This window comes from Carcharodon carcharias, chromosome 4, assembly GCF_017639515.1.
Source record: "Carcharodon carcharias isolate sCarCar2 chromosome 4, sCarCar2.pri, whole genome shotgun sequence".
NCBI classification, from domain to species: domain Eukaryota; kingdom Metazoa; phylum Chordata; class Chondrichthyes; order Lamniformes; family Lamnidae; genus Carcharodon; species Carcharodon carcharias.
The window spans coordinates 62,601,740-62,619,794 of NC_054470.1; the positions used below are offsets into that span (position 1 = coordinate 62,601,740).

General features: G+C 42.3%; 1 protein-coding gene across 1 annotated transcript in view; it reads right to left on the bottom strand.

Moving 5' to 3' along the window:
* LOC121277054 (E3 ubiquitin-protein ligase RNF38) overlaps positions 1-17,575 on the bottom strand; it is a 232,357-nt gene extending 214,782 nt beyond the window's left edge. The window contains exon 1 of the mRNA XM_041185980.1: positions 17,034-17,575. Coding sequence (XP_041041914.1) covers positions 17,034-17,067 — 34 coding nt within the window. The 5' untranslated portion in view covers positions 17,068-17,575. The remainder of the gene's footprint in view (positions 1-17,033) is intronic.
* Between the last annotated feature and the right edge of the window lie 480 nt (positions 17,576-18,055).

Consider the following 18,055-nt stretch of genomic DNA (forward strand, 5'->3'; position numbering starts at 1 on the left):
GGCTATGCGGAAAAAGCAGGGGTGTGGAGCTAATTGGATAGGTCTTTCAAAGAGCCAGTACAAGCACCATGGGCGGAATGACCACCTCCTGGAAAATTATAGTAAATTTCAATAGTAACTTTAAATTTCCTTAAGGACTCGAGGGATAGCATGTAAAGACTTTCAAAATCTCAAATTCATTGCTTTTCAAAAGATCAAACAACTTATATGAGCCTGCTGAGTAACTACTGTGATTTAAGCCAAATTCCTCACACATTTTCATTCAACCTACAGGAATATTTCTTAAAGGTGTGAATTTTCAATAGCATTAAGACAGTAAATGCCTTGTCTAAACAAGCATGTACATATATAAATCTCATATTTGGTTTATGTGAGGTGTGCAGGAGTTTTGATAACATTTGATAATGATAGGAACTCTAATTCTTGGATAAAATTGATGCAACAAATTAATTGATAGCAGTCAGCAGCTCAGATCACATTTCAGTACTTGAATACAAACAAGAAATCCATAGCTGTCAGTACACTATTGATAACCAACACATTCTGCAATTTATCGCAGTGTAACTCCCAGAAACCTTTATGATCCTTAATTTATTGCATATATTTAGGGCCACCTTCATCAGGTCATTCTTGGAGGACAGATTGTAGTCAACAAACTCACATGACCATTGCAATGCATTGTACCAAGATTGCCAGATTTGTCCTTTTTAATAACTTAAGAATCCTACTTGCATGCATGTTGTACATGAACATTGTTATTCTAGGAAGGTCTGATGCAAATTAGAATTCTAATTTCAGCTTACACATACTTAAAAAATTGAATTAAATGACAAAAAATTCTCAACATTATGTGCAACTGATATCTACTGATTCACTCAGATCTGAAATGAAAACCCTGTTTATTAAAAATGATCAGATTGATCTCAATATCTAATAGACCAAAGATTACCAGAATATAGGCAACTGATCACATCTATGGTCAGAAAAGAACTAGCTAATCTAGAGCCTTCTGAAAAACTGGTGGCAGAAAAGACAAGAAAAAAACAAGGTTTGCTACAGTGACCTAATTTTTCTACATTCGGGTTGGAGACCTGCTGCTTGTTTCGAGCATTTTGGCACCTTTTTTGTTCTTTTATGCCTATACATTGTCTCACTGAAATGAATTTTGCTAACCAGCCTTTATCTCTTTCGAGCTTTCCAGAAAAATGTTAATGCTAGCCACTCAACACATTAACTATTTCCTGGTGTCTACCTGTTGATCTCACAACACCATTGTTTTGTTTACCCCTATAAGGAGTTCATATCTTTCAGTTTTGACAAAAAGGTCCACACCCAAAATAACTTTAAAAAAAAAGAAATTCAAATGCTATCTGACTGTGCATTTTTGGTATTTCTTTAATTTTAACTTTAGACTTGCGTATAGATTTTTAAAAATTTGCTTTTAATAAGGCCAGTCTTTGTTCAAGATTTTGTTATAAATTCTCAGTTACATCAGAAGATACATGGCACAAGCCAAGTGTGTAAAACATGCCACAATACACGTAAAGGGGTGCCACACACCTGAAGAAATGTGAAGTACCTGTGATAGAGATGCAGGAAGCTTGACTGTGGTTCAGTTCCTAAATAGAGTATTTTATACACTAAGATAAAATCAAAGTACTGGAAAAACTCAGCAAGTCTGGTAGCAACAGTGGAGAGAGAAAGTGTGTTAAAATTTCAAGTCCAATATGAGTCATTTTGTACTCGAAACATTAACTCTCTTTTTCTCTCCACAGATGCTGCCAGAACTGCTGAGTTTTTCCAGCACTTTCTGGTTTCATTTCAGATCTCCAGCATCCACAGTATTTTTGCTTTTAGTTTATTCACTAGGCGTGTACTAGGCAATACAAGCAAATTTGTAGAGAACAGGATGATATGCTACATGTACTAGACAGTAAATCATCACTTTAGTTAGACTGCCAAGTTTAAATATCTGAGGGGAAAGGATCATAGAAAAAACTAGATGCAAAATAATTTGATACCTCATGCTTCAGTGGCTGATCATGTGACATTGATGCCTAACAGTGTAATGAAATCATAGAAATGATACTTTAGAAATCTCCAAGAATTTTCTACAGTAGTTGTGGCAATTTGGATACCATTAGAATCTTCCAGCATTTAGCAATGCTAATGGACTCTTTATCCCTCATCCCTAACTTGCTTCTGAGACTATAACATCCATAGTAAGGCATTTTCAATCAATGTGACCTGTAATACATAGACAGGTGCAAACGAACAATACGTCATACTTTTCCATGAAGCCTGTGTTTAAATCACAAAACAGAAATTGTTTGCTTTTTCCACCCTCTCCCAAATCGGAACAAGTAAAATTCATGTCCTTTTATTTACTGCATTCTGATAACATCAACCTTGAATGTTAAAACCCTAAACCTTGTAGCAAGAGGAAAATGGAAAGATGCAAGTTCATGGCAAAGAATGGGTTGCAGTCGAAAATCATGCAAGGAGTCTTGATTTCAACACAGTGTTGATGTAGGTAGGAGCAACCTATAGGATAACAAACTTGAAAGTGAGAAGGAACTGTAATGTTCAAAGTAGTGATCATAGTGCCAATAAATAGAAAAGTGACACAGAGGAGGAGGTTAAAGATCAGGGGCAAGAGTCAAAATATCCATTAAATGGCAAGGTTTTCCTTGTATCCTATCCGGGGTGTGAGGAAGCTACTGGAAGAGTCTTCCCAGATAGTGAGCAGTATTCATTTCTTAGAACTAAAGAGTTGTTGAACTCAAACATTTAACTTATAAGAAACTAGAATGTCTTGGAGGCAGTTTGGGCAGTGAAGATGTGGCAGTGCTATTTGAGGTTAAAGGAGGTAATGAGGCAAGAACATGGACAAATGAAGGAGGATTAAGGGTAAAGCTACTGGCAGTTAAAGATGAGAGCTTCTACTTAGACTTGAGAGTGATAAAAAGCTATGCCTTTGAATAACTGCAAAAAAAATGAGATTTTTATTGCTTTGTTCCAGTGGAGGAGATCATGGTGTGGTGATTCAGTTACTGCACATGGAGGACTTCAGGCTGTGAACAATAAAGGTTTGCATTTTAACAGTGTGAAAGTATTCTATTGTACAGTTTATAAACTAAAAGAAGTGTATTTCTGTCAAACTTTAAGAATTTTACAGTTCTTAAATGAAAGCTTGTGGAATTAAGTACGCACACAAAAATTGCAACAGCAAGCTTGGAAGTATTAATATTCCAAGAAATGCAACCTAATGTAGGAACATGCAAGCTGCAAGCCAGAAACAGTCATTTCGTAAGATGCTAGTTGTGCACACTAGTTGCCACCTATTCTGAAAGCTATTCGATAAAATAATACTATTCCGGTCCCCTCCCACAACTCTTTCTCCGGTACATCGATGATTACTTCGGTGCTGCTTCATGCTCTTGTTGGGACCTGGAAAAATGTATTAATTTTGCTTCCAATCTCCACCTCTCCATCATTTTCACATGGTCCATCTCTGACACTTCCCTTCCCTTCCTTGACCTCTCTGTCTCAATTTCTGGTGATAGACTGTCCACCAATATCCATTACAAGCCTACCGACTCCCACAGCTACCTCGACTACAACTCCTCACACCCCGCTTCCTGTAAGGACTCCATCCCATTCTCTCAGTACCTTCGCCTCCGTCGCATCTGTTCTGATGATGCTACCTTCAAAAACAGTTCCTATGACATGTCCTCCTTCTTCCTTAACCGAGGTTTTCCACCCACGGTCGTTGACAGGGCCCTCAACCGCATCAGGCCCATCTCCGGTGCATCCGCCCTCACGCCTTCTCCTCCCTCCCAGAAACATGATAGGGTCCCCCTTGTCCTCACTTATCACCCCACCAACCTCCGCATTCAAAGGATCATCCTCCGCCATTTCCGCCAACTCCAGCATGATGCCACCACCAATCACATCTTCCCTTCACCCCTCCTGTTGGCATTCCGTAGGGATCGTTCCCTCCAGGACACCCTGGTCCACTCCTCCATCACCCCATACTCCTCAACCCCCATCTATGGCACCTCCCCATGCTCATGCAAAAGATGCAACACCTGCCCCTTCACTTCCTCTCTCCTCATCGTCCAAGGGCCCAAACACTCCTTTCAAGCGAAACAGCATTTCACTTGCATTTCCCCTAACTTAGTCTACTGCATTCTTTGCTCCCAATGCAGTCTCCTCTACATTGGAGAGACCAAACATAAACTGGGCGACTGCTTTGCAGAACACCTGCCGTCTGTCCGCAAGAACGACCCAGACCTCCCTGTCGCTTGCCATTTTAACACTCCATCCTGCTCCCTTGCCCACATGTCTGTCCTTGGTTTGCTGCATTGTTCCAGTGAAGCCCAATGCAAACTGGAGGAACAGCACCTCATCTGCCGACTAGGCACTTTACAGCCTTCCAGACTGAATATTGAATTCAACAACTTTAGATCTTGAACTCCCTCCTCCATCTCCACCCCCTTTCCGTTTCTTCCCCCTGCCGTTTGTTTTTTCCAAAAATTTATATAGATTTTTCTTTTCCCACCTATTTCCATTATTTTTAAATTTATACCTTTTATGCCCTATTAGTCTTTCCACCCCACCCCCACTAGAGCTGTACCTTGGGTGTCCTGCCATCCATTCTTAAATTAGCATATTCGTTTAGATAATATCACCACCTTCAACACCTTTTTTTTTCCTATGTCTGTGATATCTTTTGATTATCTGCTCCTATCACTGCTTGCTTGTCCCTACAACACCCACGCCCCCACTTCTCTCCCCCCACCATCCCCCCCCAACCTTAAACCAGAAATATAAGCTTATATTTCACCCCTCTCCTAATATTACTCAGTTCTGCTGAAGGGTCATGAGGACTCGAAACGTCAACTTTTTTCTTCTCCGCCGATGCTGCCAGACCTGCTGAGTTTTTCCAGGTAATTCTGTTTTTGTTTTGGATTTCCAGAATCCGCAGTTTTTTATTTTTATCGATAAAATCCATTTCTGTGCTAATTTTCTCTCCTCTTTAACCCCAGTTGCTGTCCCAATGCAAAGTTTCACATGCTCCAGCAGCCCTCAAAATACCTTGCTCTAACGGCCATTCACCATATATGTGCCTTCATGGCAAGTATTAACAGGTTGTTTGGCTGCAATGATATCATGTGGGCCAGATCCATTCTCTACACGAGATGCATGCACTTTCTAATAAATTGGCTTTCGGTTCACCAATGCCTCCAATTTTAAATTCCCATCCGCATATTAAAATCCCTGCATGGACTCATCCCTCCCTAACTGTAACCTCCTTCAGCCTGACCAATCACTGAGAACTATGCATTCCTCCCGCTTTAATCATTTGGGCATCTTCAGGTTCCTTTCCCTGCTGTACTGGCAGCTGTGCTTTCAACTATCTATGCCTTAAGCTCTGGGATTCTCTCCCCAAACTTCTTTCCCTCTCTACCTCTCTTCCTTTTAGATGCTCTGTAAGACACACCTCTTTGACCAAGCTTTTTGGTCACCTGTCTTAATGTCTCCTCCTTCAGCTCAATGTCAATTTTTATGCAATTACATTCCTGTGAAGTGTTTTGATTTACTTTTCTGATGGTGCTATATAAATGTTAGCTGCTGTTGAGTTATTGGGAACAGGCAGTCTGGCTCATTTTGCTTTTACCAGAGCACAGGTCCTACTGTAGCACCCCTGCCACTACACAGATCAAAATCAACTGACTCAGCACAAACTGGACAACGATCTGGTACAATTGGCTTAGTGCTAATATGAAAATTCCCTTTATCCACCAGCTCATTGGAGATTCCTCACTTTTTTTAATCCACCTATTGTGTCAATTAAAAAGTTACTCAAACCTCATTAAATCTGATTTTGTGTTGTAGGACTTGGCATCATTGACTGGGTCAGACTATAAAACCATACCTCACAGTTGTTTTGGTGGCCAGCCTGGAAATGTATGTTAAAGTAACAAATGAAACAGTGCCTTTTGGAAACACTTCAAGAGTTTAGATATGCAAAAACATCATATATGAACACGATCAACAGCAACTTACATGGAGGAAACCTAAGTAAAGAGGAGAAACAACTTGCAGTCATATACTGCTTTTTACAACCTCACGCTGTCCTACAGACATTCACAGCCAATTAACTGAAACAGTCGCTGTTGCAATGTAGGGGCTAGTAATAGCAGAGTGACTTGGATACACTTTTGAGATGGAAAACAATATACATTTTTGGAAACTTTTAATTAATGAAAGTTTGCTATTTTATTAATTAAATACATTTTAAAAAATATAAATAGCAAGAACTTGCAATGAAGAATTATTTCCATCCATATTAATGACACCAACTTTGGAGGATTTCTGTTTTGTTTAATAGTAACAGCAAAGATTAAATTAGAAATCAGAATGATAATGCTAAATCTCATTCAAAGCATTTCAGGCAGCTGAAAAAAAATAGTTTTGATACCTGGAGCAAATTCTCTAGCCTAGAAGTTGCATAAACATTTCTCATACTAAAGCATAGAACATTCCTGATACTGTTAGAATGTACATAACTGGTTAGTTTGTAAAAACAATTTTCCTTTATTTAGAACTTACACCAACTGCATATACCATTTGCTAGACCATTTTCCCATGGTCCTTTTAAATCAATAAACACCAACTCGATTTAAATCAAAAACCAACACACTCAACAATTATTTTAGACAAAGATGAGTAGGAAGCTAAAATATAACATTGTCTCTGGGTGAAAATAAACAGTGAATGGACCCTGGCAGTGCATACATATGAACTAGGAGGAGTAGGCCTCTCGGCCCTTCAAGCCTGCTCCGCCATTCAATAAGATCATGGCTAATTTGATTGTAACCTCCCGCCCACCCCAATAGCCTTTCACGAATTGTTAATCAAGAATCTACCTAGCTCTGCCTTAAAAATATTCAAAGACCCTGCTTCCACTGCCTTTTGAGGAAGAGAGTTCCAAAGACTCACAACTCTCAGAGAAAAAATTTCTCCTCGTCTCTGTCTTCAATGAGCGACCCCTTATTTTTAAACCGTGACCATTAGTTCTAGATTCTCCCACAATAGGAAACATCCTCTCCACATCTATTCTGTCAAGATCCTTCAGGATCTTAAAGGTTTTGATGAACTCACCTCTTACTCTTCTAAAATCCAGTAGATACAAGCCTAGCCTGTCAAACCTTTCCCCATAAGACAACCCACCCATTCCTGGTATTAGCTCAGTAAACTGTTTCAGAACTGTTTTTAATGCATTTATATCTTTCCTTAAAGAAGGAGAACATTACTGTACACAGTACTCACGATGTGGTCTCACCAGTGCCCTGTACAACTGATGCATAGCCTCCCTACTTTTTTTTAACTTTCCCTCGCAATAAATAAAACCATTCTACTAGCTTTCCTAATTACTTGCTGCATATTAGCCTTTCGTGATTCATGCACCAGGACATTCAGAGCTCTGCAATCTCTCAACATTTAGATTATATGCTTCTTTTTTATTCTTCCTGCAAAATGGACAATTTCACATTTGCTCACATTATACTCCATTTGCTAGGTCTTTGCCCACTCACTTAACCTATATCACTTTGTAGCCTGCTTAGATCCTCTTCACAACTTACTTTCCTACCTATATTTGTGTCGTTAGCAAATTTAGCAACTATACCATCTGTCCCTTCACCCAAGTCATTTATATAAGTTATAAAAAGTTGATGCCTCAGCACTGATCCCTGTGGCTACATCCCACCAACCAGAAAAAGACCCATTTATGGCTACCCTCTGATCGAACTCATTGTACAGTCCAGCACTGCCCATGGCCCTCACCTGCTATTCCAAATCCCTCTAGCCCCCAGTTCACAACTTGCCCACCCTGGGATGTGGCGTAGTTGGTTCCATTAAAATGGAGAGAGTGGGAAAATAAGCGTCGCAAACAAAAAGTAAGTTGATTCACGATTGAAAAAGCCACCCTGATGCCAGTGAAGTCTCCTGGGCGTACATACTGGCTAGGATCATTCTATGCCTGGGTAATTGGGCAGTGGTTTGGCATGCCTGAATTCCATGCTTGACTGGATATGCATTTATCTAGGGCTGACCACTTTAAATGCATACGTAACAGTGAATCTAAGGAAACCAAGAAAAAAGGTGACTAATAGTGAATGAGTAAAAAAGAGAGATCTATAACATCACAAACTAGTCAATAATTTGAAGTATTACAAACAAGTGACTGAAAATGTTTAATATTTCATGCTTTTTTTATACCTTAAAGGTAAAGCAAAAATGAATAGTACTTTACTGAAGTCATGTAGCACAGGTGGTGTCTTGTTGAATAGCTGATTACTTAATACCCCAAGGCAATACCCCGAGACTTTGATAAACAGAAAATATTTTTATATGGTTTATATTAACTGGTCAAGTCTGATGGTTGTTTTTCCAAAATGACTCAGTACTACATATAATGTCAGTTTTATTTTCTCTACAGTGCCATTGTCCATTATCATTTTGCTTGAAGACGCACATCTACAACACAATAATGTGACAATGCAGTCAGACAATAACTTGGATACTGAGTTCCACAAAAGATTGCTAAAGGAGTAATGTGATGTATACAGGAGTAGGCAGCAACAGAGTAAATAATATCATGATATTACCAATAATTTACCATGATGTGTACTTCAATCAGTACTAATAAAAATATCTCAAGATTGATTAAAATACATACATGAGACTCTCAGCAAAAAGAAAACAAGTTACAGAAAAGCCTTAATTTGCCCCATGTTTTTACAAAAAAATTGTGAAAAATTGTTAAATGGATCCAGTAGATCATAATCCACGGCCATCATTCCTGCAACTTCCATGTTTGAATCTCTCGAATCAAGCTTTTGCACCTGCCACACCTTGAAATGGTCCACAAATTATATCCTCCATCACCTTGGGTCACCATAGTTGGTGAATTTCTTCCTTGCCCTCTCTAACCTCTCTACAGTCCTCAACCATATCAACCTCCCCAACACCTTTGTATTAATTATCCAGATCACTGGGACTGCCTTGCTTGGCTCCATTCTTAAGTATCAAATCTTAGTCAGAGCATCTCTGGCTCACTTCCACACCATTACCTCTGGAATACTTCAATGATCTATCCTTGAACCCCCTCCCTTCCTCAGATTTATCCTGTCACTTGGCAACATCATCTGCAGCTACAGAGTCAGCTTGCACATTTACACTTATGGCACCCAGCTTTACCTCTCCACCACTTCTGAGCAGTCACACTACTTATCCGATATGCAGTCTTGGGTGAGCCACAATTTTCTCCAGTTAAACATTGGGAAGACTAAACTCCTCATCTTTGACCTACATCACAACGGCCTTGCCACTGATTTCATCCTTTTTCCCTTGCACTGTCTCAGACTGAATCAGCCTGTTCACAACCTGTGTCCTGTTTGACCCAGAGTTGAACTTCTGATTTCATGCCCATTCCATCACAAAGACTGCCAATTCAAGCTCCATAACAGCACTCCTTTCCACAGTTGGATCATTCCATCTGCCTCTGAAACCCCTATCTACCTCGCTGTCACCCCCAGACCTCAGATTGCAAAATTCCAAAATTTCCTGAATTCTGAAAAGGTCCCAGAGGATTGGAAAACCACAAATTTAACACCACTATTCAAGAAAGGAGGGAAACAGAAAGCAGAAAATTATCAGCCAATTAGTCTAGCATCTGTCAGAGAAAAAAATGTTTGAATTATTATTAATGAGGTAATAGCAAGATATTTGGAAAATCATAATGCAAGCAGGCAGAGTCAACGTGATTTTGTGAAAGGGAAATCATGTTTGACTAATTGTTAGAATTCTTTGAGGATGTAACAAGCAAAGTGAATAATGGGGAACCAGTAGATTTGGTGTATTTGGATTTTCAGAAGGCATTTCTGAGGTGCCACATAAAAGGTTGTTACGCAAAATAAGAGCAATTGATGTTGGGGTAACATATTGGCATGGATAGAGGATTGGTTAGCTAATAGGAAGCAGAGTGTCAGGATAAATTTTCAGGTGGAGAACTAACACAGAGATTAGTGCTGGGGCCTCAACTATTTACAATCTACATTAATGACTTGGATGAAGGAACCGAGTGTATGGTAGTTATATTTGGCGACGACACAATGATAGGTGAGAAAACAAGTTGTGAGGAGAAAACAAAGAGTCTGCAAAGGGATAAAGACAGGTTAATAAGTGGGCAAAAAATTGGCAAATGGAGTGGGAATGTAGAAAAATATGAGATTGTCCACTTTGGCAGGATGAATAGAAAAGCAGATCATTTAAGTGAGATACCCCTGCAGAAATCTGGGGGAGGGGGGGTATATGAATCACAAAATGTTAGCATGCAGGTACAGTAAGGAAGGCAATTGGAATTCTGGCCTTTATTACAAGGGGAATAGAGTATAAAAGTAGGCATGTCTTGCTACAGTTGTACAGGGCCTTAGTGAGACTGCATCTGAAGCATAGTGAACGGTTTTTTAAGCTCACATATAAATGCACTGGAAACAATTCATAGAAGGTTCACTCAGCTAATTCCTGAAGTGAAGGGGTTGATTTATGAGGAAAGGTTGAGCAAGTTAGGGCTATACACATTGCAGTTTAGAAGGGTAAGAGCAAAGATGATCTTATTGAAACATACGTAAGAAACATATGAGGGAACTTGACAGGGTGGATGACTCTGGGAGGATGTTACCCCTTGTGGGGGAATCTAGAACTAGGGGGCACAGTTTCAAAATAAGGGTATCTCATTTAAAACAGAGATGAGGAAGAATTTCTTCCCTCCAAGGGTCATTAATTTTTGGAATTCACCGCCTCAGTGAGCAATGGAGGCCTGGTCATTGGATATATTTAGAGCTGAGTTAAACAGATTTATGATCAACAAGAGTGTCAAGGGTTATGGGAAGCAAGCAGGAACTTAGGACTTAGCAGCAGGAGTGGGCCATTTGTCCCTTCAAGCCTGCTCTGCCATTTGACAAGATCATAGCTGATCTGGTTGTGCCTCATCTCCACTTTCCTGTCTACCCCCCACCCCCATAACCTTTGACTCCATTGTCTATCAAAAACCTATCAGCCTTGAAAATATTCAATGACCCTGCAGGAAAATGGAGTTAAAGCCACAATCAGATCAGGTTTGATCTACTGAATGGCAGAGTAGGCTTGAGGGGCTGAATGGCCTCTCCTATTTCTTACGACTGAAATATTCTAATACTCTTCTGGAAGGTGTCCTATTCTTATGCTTTGAAAGCTCATCTATTCAACCCATCTAAAAATCTGGTACTCAGACCCAATCCACACTTGATTCTGCACATCCATCACCCATGTTTTATGACCTCTACAGCTCCCAGTCCTGGCAAGGCTTCAAAGATAAAATTCTCATCCCTGCATTCAAATTATTTCATGGCATCACCTCTCTCCTTCCCTAACCTCCTGCAGCACTACAACCATCTCCCATTCCCCCACCTACCAATCCCTCCATAATTCTTCATTGGTACACATCTGGCCTCTTGCGCATCTCCCCTCCCTTTGGCCCACCACTAGAATGCCACACATAAATCTCCAATCATCTTAAAATCAATCTCTGACAAAAATTTTAGTCACCCTGCACTCGCTCTACCCCATACCTTTTTTTTGGACCAGCACCCAATTATTATCTGATTATGCTTCTGTGACCTCCTTGCAGTGTTTTTTCTACTTGAAAGCCATTATACAAATTCAAGTTCTTGCTGCTGTTCTGAGCAGCACAGAAACAGGATCAGCCTCACCTATGACACACTGTCAAACAACCAAGCAAACTTGGGCTCAAAGTGTGCAGTATAACTGGGTAAGGAACTCAAGGCCAACACCCAGCATGAGATATCACCTCCAGGACAGAAATGAAGAAAGCTAAATGGCAAAAATAAGAAATTGAAATCTTAATAGCTCTTGCTGCTACATTGTGCTTCAATTCAAAGTCATTTATGCATCAAAAAGTGTGAATTAACCAACAATTTGATTAAACAAACAGAAAAGAGGGAATTCAGGACTAAAAAAATTGAATGGCCAGATAATTTGAAGTAAATATTAACAGAAAATGCTGCAAAAACTCAGTAGATCTGGCAGCATCTGTGGAGAGAGATACAGAGCTTTATGCTTCAAGTCCGTATGACTTCTTCAGAGTTAAAGAGAAGTCAAAACGTGATGGATTTTATACTGTTTAAGAAAGGTTGTAGCAGGTGGAGCAAAATAGAAGGTCAGGGATAGGTGAGAGCTATGGAGAAATTTGACAAAGATGTCATGGACGTAGGACAAAGGGAATGTTAAAGACTAAAGAAGATGCTGATAGTGGCACAAAGGTATGTATTGATAGCAGAACAAGCGCTCTGTGAAAGGAAATCATAAAAACAAGTGACACCTGTGGGGGTGGGGGGTTGGGGAAAAAGGAAAAAAAAATGAATAAATAAAAATGAATTTAAAAAGGAGTAAAGATGGAGGAGCGAGTTCATGGTTTGAAGTTGTTGAACTCACTGTTAAGTCCAGAAGGCTGTAAAGTGCCTAATCGGAAGATGAGGTGCTATTCCTCCAGTTTGTGTTGGGCTTCACTGGAACATTGCAGCAGGCCAGGGACGGACATGTGCGCACGAGAGCAAGATAGTGTGTAGAAATGGCAAGCAACTAAATGGTCTGGGTCATGCTTGTGGACTGAGCGAAGGTATTCCACAAAGCAGTCAACCAGTCTGCATTAATTTGAATAAAATGTTAAATTAAGAGGTTATACTTTCAATGTGGTTGGATGGGGTAAATTGTAACCTCAGGTCTCCACCATGCTGTAGCATGACCCCATTTGTTAGACTGCAAACACTCCAAAGACCAGACACACTCATTCATTCAAAAACAAAAACAGAATTACCTGGAAAAACTCAGCAGGTCTGGCAGCATCGGCGGAGAAGGAAAGAGTTGACGTTTCGAGTCCTCATGACCCTTCGACAGAACTTGAGTTCGAGTCCAAGAAAGAGGTGAAATATAAGCTGGTTTAAGGTGTGTGTGTGGGGGGGCGGAGAGAGAGAGAGAGAGAGAAGTGGAGTGGGGGTGTGGTTGTAGGGACAAACAAGCAGTGATAGAAGCAGATCATCAAAAGATGTCAACAACAATAGTACAAAAGAACACATAGGTGTTAAAGTTAAAGTTGGTGATATTATCTAAACGAATGTGCTAATTAAGAATGGATGGTAGGACACGCAAGGTATAGCTCTAGTGGGGGTGGGGAGAGCATAAAAGATTTAAAAAAATTTTTTTTTTTAATTTTTTAAAAAAAAATGTTTTTATTTTAAAAATAATGGAAATAGGTGGGAAAAGGAAAATCTTTATAATTTATTGGAAAAAAAAGGAAGGGGGAAACAGAAAGGGGGTGGGGATGGGGGCAGGAGCTCACAACCTAAAGTTGTTGAATTCAATATTCAGTCCGGAAGGCTGTAAAGTGCCTAGTCGGAAGATGAGGTGTTGTTCCTCCAGTTTGCGTTGGGCTTCACTGGAACAATGCAGCAAGCCAAGGACATACATGTGGGCAAGAGAGCAGGGTGGAGTGTTAAAATGGCAAGCGACAGGGAGGTTTGGGTCATTCTTGCGGACAGACCGCAGATGTTCTGCAAAGCGGTCGCCCAGTTTACATTTGGTCTCTCCAATGTAGAGGAGACCACATTGGGAGCAACGAATGCAGTAGACTAAGTTGGGGGAAATGCAAGTGAAATGCTGCTTCACTTGAAAGGAGTGTTTGGGTCCTTGGACGGTGAGGAGAGAGGAAGTGAAGGGGCAGGTGTTGCATCTTTTGCGTGGGCATGGGGTGGTGCCATAGGAGGGGGTTGAGGAGTAGGGGGTGATGGAGGAGCGGACCAGGGTGTCCCGAAGGGAGCGATCCCGACGGAATGCCGATAGGGGGGGTGAAAGGAAGATGTGTTTGGTGGTGGCATCATTCTGGAGTTGGCGGAAATGGTGGAGGATCATCCTTTGAATGCGGAGGCTGGTGGGGTGATAAGTGAGGACAAGGGGGACCCTGGGAGGGAGGAGAAGGCGTGAGGGCGGATGCACGGGAGATGGGCCGGACACGGTTGAGGGCCCTGTCAACGACCGTGGGTGGAAAACCTCGGTTAAGGAAGAAGGAGGACATGTCAGAGGAACTGTTTTTGAAGGTAGCATCATCAGAACAGATGCGATGGAGGCGAAGGAACTGAGAGAATGGGATGGAGTCCTTACAGGAAGCGGGGTGTGAGGAGCTGTAGTCGAGATAGCTGTGGGAGTCGGTGGGTTTGTAATGGATATTGGTGGACAGTCTATCACCAGAGATTGAAACAGAGAGGTCAAGGAAGGGAAGGGAAGTGTCAGAGATGGACCACGTGAAAATGACATTGTTGTGCCTCACTTAAGTTTCTATTCTTGTCTCCCACTTTCTCTTTTCTTTGGAAAACATTGACTTCTTGTTAGGTGCAGTTCCAGAAGCCAGAACGCTGGCTACTTTTCCATCCTTAAGTCAGGACTCCTAAAGTCAACCACAACATCCATGAAGGAAATTAACTCGGGACACACTGGAGGTAAATCAGGAACCCCACTGGTTTGTATGGTCAGCTGTCTGTTTATACTTACCGAGCCCAGGGAAGCCAGCCCAACCTTTATTATAAAACAAGCTTACTTTGTTTTGAAACCAGTAGTTCCATGTTTGACATTGAAACCTACAGAATGAGCAACCTAATGATCACTGAGTCACATTAAGTGCAAGTTAAACCAATCTTGTTTGTTTAAAATTACATGGAAGAAAGGCAAGTCAACCTACAATGAATCTCGATTCACAAAGTGTAAGAAAGACACTTGCTATAACTGTATCTAAAGCACAATATGTCATTGTACACTGTAGTGACATGCTATATTAACATCTGTCATCATATGATGCCTTTCAGGATACAAAAGATGGTTTCAGTTTGGATTCTCAAAGTAAATGCAGAACAATGAGTCAGCTCTGGGCTGGGAACAGTTTTTATTCAGACAAAAAAGTGTAACTGTGCCCACCAGAAATCAGGGTGCAGGGGAACTATCACTTGTAAATCATCTTTGTGAATACATTTAGGTGGAAGCCTGAAGAAGAGCTGACACACAAGACATCTTCTAAAGTAGTAATAACTGAAATCATAACAAGGTAAGCAGCATGAACACGTTCTGAATGTTGCAGAATTCAATGTTGGACAAGGGTTGAAGGAGTTCTTATTTTTTGTAATATTAAAAAAAAGTCAAGTTCCAAGCATTTTTATTTTATGCAAACAACTTCCAAATCCTAATTTTGGGTATTTCAAATAAAAAGACAAATACAGACTGTTTGCTTTCAATTAGATGATCTCTGAAGGCAGATTTTCAAGACCTATTTCTTGTGACAAAGTCTATGTAAAACAATAACTTTCCAAAGTGGTGAAGCAGACAAAGCCACAAACCTCTTCCAAATCACGACTCATATTATTCTGGATCAGTCTACAATGTCACATGATGAACATTGGCTGTTAATGACTTTTCCTGGAGATCCAATGGGCTGCACAATACATGCAATTTCACCCAGCAGTCCACCCAAGAAATGAGGAAACACTTCATAAGTTGAATTTAATACATCAGGAGCAAAACCCATAACCATCCACTGTAATTAGAAACTAATCACCCTTACCACTTGTATGAAGCTGTCCAGTTATTGTAAGTTTAATTTGAGTGACACCATCTTCTGTGAACTTGCCTTATCATTAACAGAATGATTGGAAAAACAGAAGTTGATTTGCCTATGACTGAGCAAAACATAAGCAATTTCTATTTTTAATTTTGCACTCTTCTGCATTATTCTTCTTTATCAACAGATACCACTTTTGTTTAGCTCGGACTAAAGCAAAAGTATTGCAGATTGTAGAAATCGTATCTGATGATAGGTCACAGACCTGAAATGTTAACTCTATTCCTCCCCTCCACAGATGCTGCCTGACTGCAGTGTATTACCAGCATTTTCTGTTTTTATTCCTTTAGCTAGGTGTTTTAATGATTTTAAACCCTGGTCTTAACTCACATCACGTCCTGTCCCCCATCACCCCTATGCCCGCTGATGTACACTGACTCGTGGTGAAGCAACGTCTTAATTTCAAAACTCTTATCTGTGTTTTCAAATTCCTCTATGGGTTTGCCCCTCCCCATCTATAATCTCCAGGTCCACAACCCTCCGAGGTATCTGCGGTTCTCGAATTCTGGCCTCCTGTGCATCCTGATTTTAATCAGTAGCATTGGTGGCTGTGCCTTCAGTTGCCTAGGCCCAAGCTCTAGAATATACTCTTTGCACTTCAACCTCGCTTTCTTCCTTTAAGTCACTCTTTGGCCAAGCTTTTTTGTGATCTGACCTACATTTCCTTATATGGCTCGGTGTAATAATATGTTTCCCAATGCGCCTGTGAAGTACCGGACGGTTTATTACTTTAAAGGTGCTATAGTTGTTGATTTGGTCGCGAACGCCTCAAAAGTCCTTGCAATATCCCTCCCAAACCGAAATGAGGTTTGCTTCTCCAGGTCTGTGCCTCCCCCTCCTAAATTCAGAAAGGAGGCTTTTATCTACTGCACTTCCATCTAATGCCCCACTCCAGCGAGCTCTCCCGATCTGCATCGATTCTGAACAGCGGCCAAACAATAGAGACCTCGACAGAGATGTTAATCTCTTCCACAGGGCCACCTTTGCCAACAGCACTTTTAATCCTGGGCTATGTCTAGAAAAATATACAAACGATCTTAATTATATCACAAGGGCAAGTAATATCCTGATATCACACACATACGTCCAGCTCTCCTACTTCCACCCACGACCCCCAAACCAGCTAGAGCAGCTCTTTCAAAAGCGACCAAAAGTTACTGAATGTCCCAGCTCGCTGGCGCCCGGGGCCCGCCCCTTTCCAGCTCCCCTTATAATGAAGTTATATTCACCCGTGCCCCTTTACCTGCTGGCCGGGAGACTCCTGTGGCTGTGTCCATGGCCCCGTGCCCCAGAGCTAGGTTCTTGCCGCGACTTTGACAGCCGGCTTGGAGCGGCTGCTGTAGCTGGAGGCCTCCTGCCCCCGGCTGACTGCAGTGAGGCGAGTTCGTGGTGTTGCCACCGAGTCCCGATCGGGATCTCGATCGTGTCCGAGAAGCTTCGAGTAGAGCGTACGGGCTGTCCGGGGGGCGGGGGTACCTGCTCGCGCTGCCAGCGCCCCTGTCCCACGGTTCGAGCCGCAGCAAAGCCTCGGAGCCCGGGCTCCCCAACGCCTGCCTCCCGCCGCCTCTTCTTCCTCCTCCCTCCCCTCTCCTCCTCCTCCCTGGTTGCTCGGCGGCCGATGCTCCTCAGTGGATGCAGCTTGTTCGCGGCCGCCGCTCCCGTCTTTGGGCGGAGACGGCGGTCCGGCCCGCAGCCGGGGGTACACACAGAGATCTTGTGCCAATGAGAAGTTGAACCGATCGGCATTTGCTGCTGGGAAGAGACGGAGGAGGGGGGTGGGGAGGAGGAAGGAGAGGGGGGGTGGGGAGGAGGAAGGAGAGGCGGGGTGGGGAGGAGGAAGGAGGGGTGGGGAGGAGGAAGGAGAGGGGGGTGGGGAGGAGAGAGGAGGAGGGGGGGTGGGGAGGAGAGAGGAGAGGGGGTGGGAAGGAAGGAGGGAGAAAGTGAGGGGGTTGAGGAGGGAGGGGGAGAGAGGGAGGGGGCGGGGAGGGAGGAGGAGAGAGAGGGGGAGGAGAGGGGGAGGGGGGCAGGAAGGTGAGGGAAGGGGAGGACAGAGTGGGGTGCGGGGAGGAGGGGGAGGAGAGAAGGAGGGGGTCGGGGAGGAGGGGTGTATGGAAGAGAGAGGGAGGGGGTATGGAAGAGAGGGAGGGAGGGGGGTTAGGGAGGAAAAGGAGGGGGAGGAGAGCAGGAGGGGAGGGGGGTGGGAGGGAGGGAGGAGGAGGGGAGGAGAGAAGGAGGAGGCAGGGAGGAGAGAGGGAGAGGGCAGGG